This window comes from Sinocyclocheilus grahami, unplaced genomic scaffold (genome assembly GCF_001515645.1).
Source record: "Sinocyclocheilus grahami isolate Dianchi unplaced genomic scaffold, SAMN03320097.WGS_v1.1 scaffold2127.1, whole genome shotgun sequence".
NCBI classification, from domain to species: Eukaryota; Metazoa; Chordata; class Actinopteri; order Cypriniformes; family Cyprinidae; genus Sinocyclocheilus; species Sinocyclocheilus grahami.
In genome coordinates, this window is record NW_015507306.1 from 66,391 (window position 1) to 80,033 (window position 13,643).

General features: G+C 41.2%; 1 protein-coding gene across 1 annotated transcript; it reads right to left on the reverse strand.

The window, feature by feature from the left end:
• Window positions 1–10,910: 10,910 nt before the first annotated feature.
• Window positions 10,911–12,111, reverse strand: LOC107574139 (gastrula zinc finger protein XlCGF7.1-like; the record flags this gene model as incomplete). Its single annotated transcript, XM_016260605.1, has 1 exon — window positions 10,911–12,111. A coding segment is annotated over one exon (803 nt), but the record flags the coding sequence as incomplete, so codon positions are not given.
• Between the last annotated feature and the right edge of the window lie 1,532 nt (window positions 12,112–13,643).

Here is a 13,643-nt window from a genome sequence, read left to right on the forward strand (position 1 = left end):
GACTCACCGTTAACCACCCAGTCCTTAATCAGCACAGCGTCTCCCCCTACTGTCCACTGAGATTACTACGCATCACCATTACACATAATAACAGAAAACACACTGGGATACATCAATCAAATACATGGGAAAAAACAAATTATTCTTGTGACTACACATACAGGGTGTCACACTCTCCCCGACAATAGAAATGGCTCCAAACAACACTGACCCTTTAACTCTTATAACCAGTTTTCACAATAACACAAACATTCTCCTCACATTGCAACCAATTTCAAGATTTCTGTGTCAAGGTGTAATCTATAAGTGTGTTGTTCACATTCCTGTCCGTGTATGTGTCTTTATTCTATTTTCTTGTAGGTACTAATTATCTAGTGTCCACAAAAGGCAGTGTAAGATGATAGAGTAGGATAGGAACCTATCTGGTAAGGAAATGTACGAGGGACATAAGCACAAGTCACATATACTGGTCCCTGTACCCCATTAGAGTAATATGGTAACTGCTGTGTCGGCATAAATTGGGCAGCCCCTATCTCAGTAGGCAGTTCATAATTGGGCTGACCCAATGAGGGGTGAGTAAAGACCTGTGTGGGTTTTCTGTCTCTGCTGGATATTCTCACATATCCATCTTCTGCAGCTTTTTCCATTGAACTAACCATTTGTCTTTCTCCCTCCACAGGTACCATCTCTCCCTGCTCACCTTCCATCACCTCAGGTTCCAGTGCAGCAGGTAAGTCCGTCAATGAGTGAGTTGCCACTGGCTCAGGTAAGTATTCTTCCTCTACTCCTAGAGCAATCTTTTCATTCCTTGCAGGTCTATCCTCACCTTTTCTCCGTCTCCAATCTCCTCTTTCGTAAGTGTCCGGTATAGTCCTTCTCTGCTCATATCTCTGCTTTTCAGAGGGGCGCAACCAGTAGTATGCTCTCGGAGCATCACTCTCATCCGAACATGAATCACTTACATTTGCTTCTTCTTCTTGCTGATTTTAACAATCTTTGTTTCCTTCCCTTAGATCTACATGGGTCGTCAGCTCCCGGAGGTGCGGATATATAGGTAGGTCGTTAACCAGATGAAGCAGGTTTCGATGCAAAGTACGTATCGTCGCCAGATTTTGACCTCCACTGGACTCAGGGTACACTTGATAGACTGGTCCATCTCCTACTCTTTCATTGACCACGTGCACTCTCCCAGTATGACCTTAACTTTCCAGGCCCACCTCGTTTACTCAGATTCCGAACCAGAACTTGATCTCCTGGTTGCAGCACAACACCCCGAAGGTGCTGGTCATAGTATTTCTTGTTTCGCGCGCTCGCTTGTTTACTGTTATCCGAGGCTAGTTTATAAGCATCAGCCATTCGTTGGGCCCACTTCTCTGCATACTCTCAAGGTGAGTACTGGTCATCCTCTGATCTTAGACCCAACAACAAGTCGATGGGCAAGCGAGGGTGACATCCATACAGGAGAAAGAATGGAGAGAACCCTGTCGCCTCATGCTTAGTGCAATTGTAAGCGTGCACTACCTTTGGGAGGTGGTCTTTCCAACTGTCCTTTTCTTTCTCCTCCAGCGTCCTCAACATTTGTAGCAGGGTGCGATTGAAGCGTTCTGCTGGATTTGCTTGGGGGTGATAAGGTGTTGTTCTTGAATTGCTGACACCCGTCATTCGCTGCAAAGTCGCGAAGACTTGGTTCTCGAATTCACGGCCTTGGTCGTGATGGAGCCGGCAAGGGTAACCAAATCTTGGGATATAATAATTAAATATCCTCTCAGCTGCCGTTCTTCCAGACTTGTCTCTTGTCGGGTACGCCTGGGCGAACCTGGTAAAATGGTCCACCAGCACCAGAATATATTCGTATCTGCTCGACTCCGCTCCAGGTGCAGATAGTCGATGGACACGAGGTCCAGTGGGCAACTTGAGGTAAGACTTCCCATCGGAGCTCTGATCTTCACCACTGGTTTCTTCTGCTTCACGCATCGGCACACTGGGGTGACATAGTGCTCGATCTCCTTCTTCATAAAAGGCCAGAAGAATCTGCTCCTTGCTAAGTCTAGAACTCGTTCCGTCCCCACATGACCCATGTCATTGTGGAGCTGTTTCAAGGCCACCTGCTTAAACTTAGCTGGAAGAACAAGTTGAGATCTGTGATTGGTCTTACGATAGAGCAGTCCCTCTTGGAGATCCAGTTTTCTCCACTCATACAACAGTCTCTTGAGGCCTCCATTCGCAGTTTTCGTCATGTCGGGTGTCAGTTCTCCACCATTCTCCTTCAATTCTATCACCTTACCAACAACAGGATCTTCCCTCTGGGCGGCTCTCAACTCAGAGTGGTCAAGTGTCATGGACCTCTTTCCAAACTGGCACCCGACATCCTCTTGACGGGCATTAAGAGCCGCGACCCAGGCAACATCGTTCTCTTGGTCAACCTGAATTCCTTCCCATGTAGCCTGGACCACCTCCTCTGTGAGAACTTCAGTACATGCAGTTATAAACTTATCGATATCGAGGGGACATCGAGAGAGTTTAGCCATCCTGAGGACATACGTCAACGGGTTGTTGTCTGTGAAGACTGTAAAGTGTGGCGCATAGAACAAGTAATCGCGGAACTTCTCACAGATCGCCCATTTAAGTGCCAGGAACTCAAGCTTGCCGGAGTGGAGCCTATAACTTTTCTCGGCGGGAGTCAATGTCCTGGAGCCATAGCCAATGACTCTGAGCCCGCCCTTTTGCTGTTGGTAGAGTACAGCCCCAAGACCCTGTTCGGATGCGTCTGTATGGAGCACAAATGGAAGTTCAAAGTTCGGGTAAGCTAGTACCGGGGGTGGTTAGAGCCCTAATGAGTCTTTCCAACACACCTTGGTGCACACTCGTCCACTCTACTTTCGCACGGGATGGTAACTGGTTCCCTTTTTTTCCAGCTTTACCAGATTTATTCTGCTCCTCAGCTGCTACTGCTCCCCGAGACTGGAGGAGCTTGTACACTGGCTTAGTGATCCATGTAAAGTCTTGGATGTAGGTGCGGTAATAACTGAGGAACCCCAACAATCGCCGCAACTCCCCGACAGTAGCGGGCTTTTGTTCTTTTAGGGAGAGGACCGCTTCTAAGTCTTTTGGGTCCATGCGGACACCATCCTCTGAAACTAGTCTTCCCACATATCTGACCTCCCTCTTGAAGAGCTCGCATTTTGCTGGCCTCAACTTTACTCCATGATCCTTCAGTACTCTAAGAACTGTCCTAAGCCCCTGGACATGGTCACTGAACATTTTGCCAAAGCAAAGTATGTCGTCGAGATACGGTATGCATAATTCATCTCTCAGTGAGTCCACCATTCCCTCCATACTCCTCTGGAATGCCGCTGGTGCGTTAGCCAATCCAAAAGGTATGCGCACCCACTCATATAGTCCCCAAGGGGTTGTGAATGCAGTAAGGTGTCGAGATCCCTCCGACATAAATCCCTGATGGTAGGCCTTCCCCTGATCTAAGATTGAAAACCATCGGTAGCCTCCAAGGGTGTTGATAAGGTCCTGGAAACCCGGGGAAGTGGATGTCGGTCTGGGACTGTCTTCTGATTCAACAATCTGTAGTCTATACACAGTCTCAGCGTACCATCTTTCTTCCGGACGCACACCACCGGGGCTGCATACGGAGACTTCGACTTGACCACCCAACACCGAGCTAGTAAGTCCTGGACGTATTCCTTCACCTCCTTATACAGGGGTTTTGGCATAAGCTCGCTGAACGGGGATGCCATCTTTCAGATTAATCGTCATCTGTAAGCTTGGGATGCATCCAATATCATCATCTCCGTGGCGCAAACACGTTGGATTCTTCATAAAGCATGTCTTTAACTAATTTCTGCTGTTCTTCTCCTAGATGACTTATATCAACCAGCGGATGCCACAAGCTGTCTGCCCTGCGGTCGTTCTCCTGTTCTTGGGAACCCGGTTCTTCTCCCCGGCTCACTGGTAAGTCACCACCTTTTACCAAGTCTTGTCGCTCCGTTTCAATAATACTAGCTATGGGCTGTATACTTCCTAGAGGTGTACGTCGTCTGATAGTGACTTCACAAGTGTTTGGGTTGCACAGGGGAATCCTAACATAGGGCCGATCTGTCCCCTCTAATTCCATCAGACCTTCTCCAATGTCTAATTGAGTCAATGATGCATTCTCCTCACTGGACTCGAACAGCACTACTGGCTCTGAGCATTTCAAGTCAACTGGAACCTCACACTTTACATGAGTCACTTGGCCTGGTGGTATGACAACATCTCTAGGGCCGACTGTGAAAACAGCCTCTGGGTTCCCATGGGGTTGTTCCTGAATGAAGCTCATTATCGCGTTGACTTGTTCGCCTTTAATGTCCAAGGCCATCTTTAGTAGTTCTGCAAATGCACATAGACCACGCTCGGTGTCCTTCTTCCCCCTTATTAGCTCCTCGACGACATTAAACCCCAGCAATGGCCGCTCTAATGGTATCTTCCCCACCAGGAAAGGCACTTGAATAGCCAAACTTGGGTCATCATTCCCGGGCAGGTTCACTGTCAATTCTACCCATCCCTCAAATGGCAGTGGTTCTCCATTAACAGCGGAGACACTGAAGTCACCCCCATTGACTATCTCTGACAGCGGTCGCAGAATTTGTTCTGGTAAGTGATTACTCTTCCAGTTGTAGTCGATTATATTAACTTGTGCTCCTGTGTCCAGTAGAGCGGTTACTGCGAAACCATGAATGTGGCACTTGAGGATAGCTTTCTTCCCAATGAGCTGGGCTACTCGGTCACGGGGATGTTGTCTTCAACGAATCAGCTGTTCTACCCATCCGAGCTTCTTTCTCCTTAGCCTGGGGATGGGGTTGCTCGGTCACTGCTCGCCCCTCGTCAGTGGCCGCTGGTCGTTTCCTGGCACCTTTTCCCTTCTTAGACAGCCCACCGCAAGATGTCCTTCCTCACCACACGCAAAGCAATGACTGCAAGATGGAACATCCTTACTACTACATTTGGGACACCTTTGTCTACGTTGCTTTCGCTGCAGCTGAGAATCAGGGACTTCGCAATGACCTTCTGTCGTTCTCGCCCTTGCAAGTGATTCAACAGTCTTTGTAAGAGCTTCAATTTGTGCACTTAAACGACGAATCGTCTCAGTCTGGTCGTTTTGTCTATTGCAATCTGTGTCCTTACGTCGGCTGGACTCACACTGGCCGCTGAGGGCATTCGACACTCTCTGGCGTGAAGCTTGTCCCAACCGACGTTGTCTTTCACCCTCATCACTGGCTATCTGAGTTACTTGGCGCAGGAGTGCCTCATCTGCCACTAGCCGGTTCGTAAGCAGAGGTTTCAACTCGGTGCGAAACTGGTTGTACTTAGCGACCAATGCCCTGATAAATCGTTCGCAGAAACACATTTTGAATCGTTTGTTCATCATACTCCAGGTCTGTGACGGCTTGCTTAGACAGGAAAATGAGTTTCTGTTTTAGGCCAATCAATCTATACAGGAATTGTTGGGGAGTCTCATTGTCATTCTGTTTCCCGCACATTAACTCCTGGAAGAGGTCAGAGCTACTTCTCTCATTCAGATGTGACTGAAGGAAACTCTTTAACTCTGGGATTGTCAGTCCTTCCTTGTTCACTAACATGTCCTTGAAGTTTCCTGGCTTAATGACTCTCAAGACCTCTGATGATATAATTTTCACTGTGGTTAGCTGCTAGTCCCTCATCTATTTGCTTGGTTACACTTGTGTAGCTTATATCAGAGGTACTATCACCAATCTGCCCCCCCTGAATTTTGAACTCTCTGTGCTGAAACGGCAGTAGCTGAAGCTCACGGAGGGAGATCATACTTTCCCTTTTTCCCCCACTGGGCTCACCAGCTACATTCACAGGTAAGCTACCACTAGTTTGGGGAGATTTGGATTTACTTGGGTTAGCATCAATTTTGTATTGTGCTAGTTTTTGCCCTAACTCTTCATAGCAATCTACCAATCGGTTATATTCCATTTGTTGTGTCTGCGTGTGTTTGGTAAGTGCACGTTGTTGTTGTTGTGGTGTAAATGACTCAGTGTCATGCAAAGCAGATCTGACCTTACGTTTCTGGATTATCAACTCAACATTGTCTTTCAACAGTAACAGCTGCGCCAACCCCCCATCTTCTAATTCAAGAAGAGAGTCACTGGCCATGTAATCAACAATGTACTCAAAGCAACACTCCTCATCAGTTATATCCAACCTGTGTCTATCTGGGTCTGTAGCTGGCTCCAGACAATCCATCAGGCTGATCAGTTCATCATGGGTTAGCTGATGAAGTCTTTTATTGATTTCCCACACCATTACTTTTCTCTCGCTAGAAGCCATCTTGTAGACGATCCTGATACTGATGGGTTCACACTTGGCTCGCACCACGCTGCACTACTCCTCCTCAGCCAGGAAATGCTTTCACTGCCGAGCCTTGATTCTCCTGCTGCCGTCGAGCTGCCCTTTGTGGTCCTTGCGCTGATTACCCATCACTCAGCCGTTCTGTGGTTCATTTGCATTGGATCCGCGTACCAGCAGGTGGCGCTAGATCCCGGACGAGCCCCCAAAATCTATAGCACACCCGCCATCCGACTGGTGGTGCTGCAGTAAGTTTTCTGTTTAAATAAACAAAGAGAGACACAGTTGTGCTGCTTTCAGTCATGGAGTCGCTCTTGTCATGCTTTATTACAATAATTCAAAGATTGTATAATTAAATCACAATGTCTTATGTCACCTTACCTGTGACTCACTTAAACCAAACACTAATAAACGTGTTGCATAACTCTGAGTTTTCTTACACTCAATCTGTATTTCTGTCATCTAACTCAATACCTTTTTCCTTTACATCACAATATATTACAGTCTCTCTCGTATGTGCTGTATAACTGAATAGTTGAGCGAACCATTGGTTACACAATATGAACATTTAAACTGAAATACATACATAAATCAATCAAATACATGGAAAAAATCAAATTATTCCTGTCTACACATACAGGGTGTCACACAGACTATATGCAGGTATACTCATATGACTTTTTATATAGTACTGTATTATATTATATACAGCATTGTACGACATTTAGATGCAATGAATCATATTCAAAATGTTTAATTGGTTTTCAAACATGTTATTCTTGAATTATAGTTTGGGAAAAGTCTGATTAGTAATATGCGTTCAAGTTTATGTCATAATAACATGTTAAATAATTTAAGTAAGCAAAAGCATTGTTTGATTTTGGCATTGGTGGAAACATAACGGCACACAACAGACATTTATTTGTTTGATCAAAATTATTGCAAGTGACAATTTAGTAGTGGCTGATATTGTTAGGATCATGCCAGAGCACCTCTACTAAAGTCTACGCCCTTGAAAATCATAAGCGATGTCCGACTTTGGAAACTATAGTTCTCTCCTTAAATATGAAGTGCTCAAACAACAGAACAACAAAATCTATGAGAGTAAAATCCAAATTAAACTCTGCGGCTCGTGACGACACATTGATGTCCTAAGACACGAAATGATAGGTTTGTGCCAGAAACCGAACAGTATTTATATTTTTACCTCTAATACACCACTATGTCCAACTTCCATCCGGTGCATGAGGTGTGTACGCGCTCTGGCGTAGTTTACGCAAGCGCTGGAAGTGATCTCTGGTGTGTATAAGTCACTCATTGTTTACACAGTGCACAGTCATTGTAGGTACGGCGGCCAATCAAACAAAAGTTGAACTCAAACAAACTGAGCTTTTTGAAACTCTGAATCAGTTGAACCATAACATCGCAAAATGATTCACTGTTTCGAAGTGCTCCAATTGGATTGCGTTTTGCGAATCATATGATGCTGGGTTTGTAAATCTTTTTTTCTGATTTCTTTTTATATTATTATTTAATAGTACAAAACTTCAAATCATTAATACAGTACAGTTATAAAAACAAAACAAAGAAATAAAGTATACACAAATACAAATCCCTTGAGAAAATGAACCATGGTTTTATTACAGTAAAAGTTTTTTTTTTGTATAACTACAGTTTTACTACAAATACCATGGTTAAACTGTGGTTAGTGTAGGAAAACCATGGTTAATTTGTGGTTACCATGGTTCAACTCTAGTAACCATGTTTCTTGGGGTTAGTTTTCATAAGGTATGTGTAGCCAAGTTAACAAAAAAAAGAAGAAGAAAAAATAATAATAAATGTACATCTTAAGTCTGTTGACACTAATAAAACGAGCTTAATGCTGCAATTAACAGATCTGAAGTCATCAGCATAATGAATGAGGTGAAAACAGGGGCTATTATCATGAAATAAAGAGGATTTTCAGCAGCTGATAATATTGATGAGCCTCAGACTATAAACACTCATTAAACAAGCCATTCTGGATCAGCAGCAGATCTCACTTTTTTTAAAAAGTGTTTGCTGATAGAAACTGATTATTTGTGCAAGGATATTTTCTGAAAGACAATACAACTGCTCTATTAAAACACTAGGCTATATGATTACTTGCATAATATGACACAGAAAAAATGGCAGGCAATATAAAGACAGACACAACCATTACAATTTTTGCATATAAATCTAAACATTGTTAAAATTCCTGATAACTGCATTCATAGCAATTAAGAACATTAACACATCTTTTGGTATGCCCAGAAGGTTTTCCTATGAATTAATTAGTAGAACAGTCCATTTCTCCTGTTTATTTGTACCCCTTGTTTCTGGAGAAAACAGAATGAGAGCCGGCTCGCATTCCACAAGGTTGTAAATGTATCGGGTTACCATGAAACCAGGGTCTTGTTCGGCGTCCTGGGGTGTTACAAAGTATTTGTGAAATCTAGCTAACAAAATATATATTGTGTGTTGGAGTGTTCCAGACGCTACAAATTCCCCCCACATTTAGATGCAATGAATCATATTTCAAAATGTTTAATTGGTTTTCAAACATGTTATTCTTGAATTATAGTTTGGGAAAAGTCTGATTAGGAATATGCGTTCAAGTTTATGTCATAATAACATGTTAAATAATTTAAGTAAGCAAAAGCATTGTTTGATTTTGGCATTGGTGGGAACATAACGGCACACAACAGACATTTATTTGTTTGATCAAAATTATTGCAAGTGACAATTTAGTAGTGGCTGATATTGTTAGGATCATGCCAGAGCACCTCTACTAAAGTCTACGCCCTTGAAAATCATAAGCGATGTCCGACTTTGGAAACTATAGTTCTCTCCTTAAATATGAAGTGCTCAAACAACAGAACAACAAAATCTATGAGAGTAAAATCCAAATTAAACTCTGCGGCTCGTGACGACACATTGATGTCCTAAGACACGAAATGATAGGTTTGTGCCAGAAACCGAACAGTATTTATATTTTTACCTCTAATACACTACTATGTCCAACTTCCATCCGGTGCATGAGGTGTGTACGCGCTCTGGCGTAGTTTACGCAAGCGCTGGAAGTGATCTCTGGTGTGTATAAGTCACTCATTGTTTACACAGTGCACAGTCATTGTAGGTACGGCGGCCAATCAAACAAAAGTTGAACTCAAACAAACTGAGCTTTTTGAAACTCTGAATCAGTTGAACCATAACATCGCAAAATGATTCACTGTTTCGAAGTGCTCCAATTGGATTGCGTTTTGCGAATCATATGATGCTGGGTTTGTAAATCTTTTTTTCTGATTTCTTTTTATATTATTATTTAATAGTACAAAACTTCAAATCATTAATACAGTACAGTTATAAAAACAAAACAAAGAAATAAAGTATACACAAATACAAATCCCTTGAGAAAATGAACCATGGTTTTATTACAGTAAAAGTTTTTTTTTTGTATAACCACAGTTTTACTACAAATACCATGGTTAAACTGTGGTTAGTGTAGGAAAACCATGGTTCATTTGTGGTTACCATGGTTCAACTCTAGTAACCATGTTTCTTGGGGTTAGTTTTCATAAGGTATGTGTTGCCAAGTTAACAAAAAAAAGAAGAAGAAAAAATAATAATAAATGTACACCTTAAGTCTGTTGACACTAATAAAACGAGCTTAATGCTGCAATTAACAGATCTGAAGTCATCAGCATAATAAATGAGGTGAAAACAGGGGCTATTATCATGAAATAAAGAGGATTTTCAGCAGCTGATAATATTGATGAGCCTCAGACTATAAACACTCATTAAACAAGCCATTCTGGATCAGCAGCAGATCTCACTTTTGGGGTATGTAAACTTATGTGCACAACTGTAGCTTATTAGGCTTTTAAAATCTTTATTGAGAAATTTAAAACAGAATCCCACAAAGCAGACTTAATACTAATGGCTTTCAGATACAGCTAAAATTATAAAGTTATTTTTTACTGATGCAAATACAATCAGCAGACAATAAAAGTTGCAGATAAACCGTAAGTGGTAAATATCATGTATTAATACAGAGGTAACATTTACTCAATGATCACTCAAAGCAAATACAAAAAATAGCCAATTAAAAGTGCTTCCTCCAGTACCCAAAGCACCTGGTTCTGGAACCCATCCCTACTTACGAGCAAAGGAGGATCGGTTGCAATGCTACAGTACATCTTGCATTTGGATTTTCTAAATACATCATAAATTGAAGAATATCTACTTGATTTAAAAACAACAATGAAGAACAGGATAAAAATCAATGTCAGTTTAAAAGTTACAGATTCTTCTTCAGCTTCCAGAATAAGAACGTTTTGCACATGTAAAAAAAATTCCTTCATAAAAAGAGTAAACAAACTACAAGTGATGAATGAAACTCATAAAACACAATGATATAATTAAAATCATGAAGTAAAATGACAAGAATAAAACTTTTGGATATTGTTCTTTGGGGAGCAACTCCATCTTTGAGTTGATCTGAATCTGACAGATGAAGCTGTAAGGTTTCTCTCCAGTGTGGATCCTCAGGTGCAGTTTCAAATGTTCAGCTGTAATAAAAGTCTTCTCACACTCAAAGCACATATGATCTCTCACACCAGTGTGTATCTTCTGATGAACTTTTAAACTCTGCAGTTGTGAAAAACTCTTTCCACACAAAGAACATGAATGTGGTTTCTCTTTCGTTTGAACTTTCAGGTGATTCTTCAGAGGCTGAAGCCCACAAACATGTTACAGTTGAAACTTCTGGTCTTGAAGATTAACTTTATTCATGGGGACTTAAGATGATGTTTCTTTTTTAGGACAGATTTATACAGACGAGATTGTATTGCTTGACGCATTATTGTGTCACGTCTGGTGAGGATGAGAAGTCAGTCCTGAAAGTGCTTCATCTGAAGATGATCTACTGACTGTGATTATTTTTGTTATGCCTGCATAGATTAGATGACTGAGTGAAACTCTTCCCGCATACAGTGCAGTGATACGGTTTCTCTCCAGTGTGAATCCTCTCGTGTGTTTTCAGACTTGCTAACTGACTGAATCTCTTGTCGCAGTGTGAACACTTGTAAGGTTTCTCTCCAGTGTGAATCCTCTCGTGTGTTTTCAGATGTTCTGACTGACTGAATCTCTTGTCGCAGTGTGAACACTTGTAAGGTTTCTCTCCAGTGTGGATCCTCTCGTGCCGTTTCAATTGTTGAGCTGTAATAAAAGTCTTCTCACACTCAAAGCACATATGATCTCTCACACCAGTGTGTATCTTCTGATGAACTTTTAAACTTTGCAGTTGTGAAAACGTCTTTCCACACAAAGAACATGAATGTGGTTTCTGTTTCGTATGAACTTTGAGGTGATACTTCAGGCTTAAAGCCCACAAAAATGTTTTTCCACATTGATAACATTCATACAGTTTCTCTCCAGTGTGGATGATCATGTGTCTCTTAAGGTGTGATGATTGTGTAAAACTCTTCTCACACTGATCACAAGTGTATGGTTTCTCTCCAGTGTGGATCCTCATGTGAATTTCGAGACTCCGTTTGCTTTTCAAACTATTTCCACACTGAGTGCAGGTGAAAGATTTCTTAGCTCTTCTTTTCTTTAAATCTTTCTCTTTGGTTTGAGAGCGACTCAAAGGTTTTTCTCCAGTTTTGACGTGATTTTTCTCCTCTTCATTCAGTTCTTCATGCTCCTCGTTTTCTTCAATCAACTCTGAAATTAAAGTAAAAAACATAATTTTTAGCAAATCACAGAGAGAAATGCGAAAAGAAGACATAAAAGTGAACCCTGATATAACAGTGCGGAGTAGACAATTGCTATACAAAATATTTTGATCATTTTGATACATTTTTATAAATGATATGTCCCTGAAAAGTTTCTGGAGTGAGGTACATTGTTCTTGTACATTGTTCTTCCAGTTATACTTAATAATAATAATTATTAAACATTTTAAAACATTAGACACAAAACCCATGTTTTTATAGAGAGAACCCTTACTATTTGCTGCTTCAACTATATTATTGCACAGCTCTGTATATCTTTCTTATCACAACAAATCAAAATCTGACAAACTGTTTGATGCTTTACAACCTTAATGTTCATCATCACTGAAGAATCAAGAATAAACACCAACCTGTTTGTTCTTCAGTGTGTTTCATTCTGCAGGGTTCTGGATCTCTCATGTTCTCTCTGCCCTTCAATAAACTCTGTCTCTGCAGATTTCACTTCTTCCTGATGCTTTGATGCTCGTCTTCACTTGTAGACTGATGGGAATATTCCAGCATTTATTGCTGAACTGCAGTGGGAGGAGCTTCACTGAAGGTGTGATTGTTGTGGGAGGAGCTTCAGTGAAGGTGTGATTGTTGTGGGAGGAGATGCAATGTAAACAGCGTTGTGAACTGAGAGGGGATCCATGTTAACTTAATACACTCCTGACTAATGGTTGCATAACTTTATAACTATTATTAACACACAAGTAGTTCTTTAACTGGTCAAATAACCTAGCACACAACAATGTATGCAATTCAAACTATTTGTAATTTGAGCTGCTAGCTAATAACCAGACAGTCTAACAGTCATTAAAGGATAGTTCACCGAAAAATGAAAATTCTGTCATCATTTACTGACCCTCATGTCGTTCCAAACGTTCCAAATGAGTTGCTTTCTTATGTTGAACATAAAAGAAGATATTTTGAAGATTGCTGGTAAATAATCAAACAGTTGGTGGTTCCCATTGACTTCCATAGTAGGAAAATCATTTATATGGAAGTCAATGGGAACTGTTTGATTACCAGCAATCTGACTAGAGTTTTTGCTACAAAATGATGTGAAAATCACCCTGTTCACTCATTCACAGAAAACAATATATTGATTTACATTTTGTAAGACATGATTGTGTTAGAAAGGCTGTATGTGAAGGAGTGACAATGGCCATGAATATCTCGTGATTCACACCTGAGAGACAAAGGGCCTCCCCTAATGGGCCATCGTCATTCAATGGTTTAGTGCAGGCTATATGCAGGTATACTCGTATTACTTTTTATATAGTACTGTATTATATTATATACAGCATGAAAACATTCTTGAATTGCACGACATTTAGATGCAATGAATCATATTTCAAAATGTTTAATTGGTTTTCAAACATGTTATTCTTGAATTATAGTTTGGGAAAAGTCTGATTAGTAAAATGTGTTCAAGTTTATGTCATAATAAAATGTTAAATAATTTAAGTAAGCAAAAGC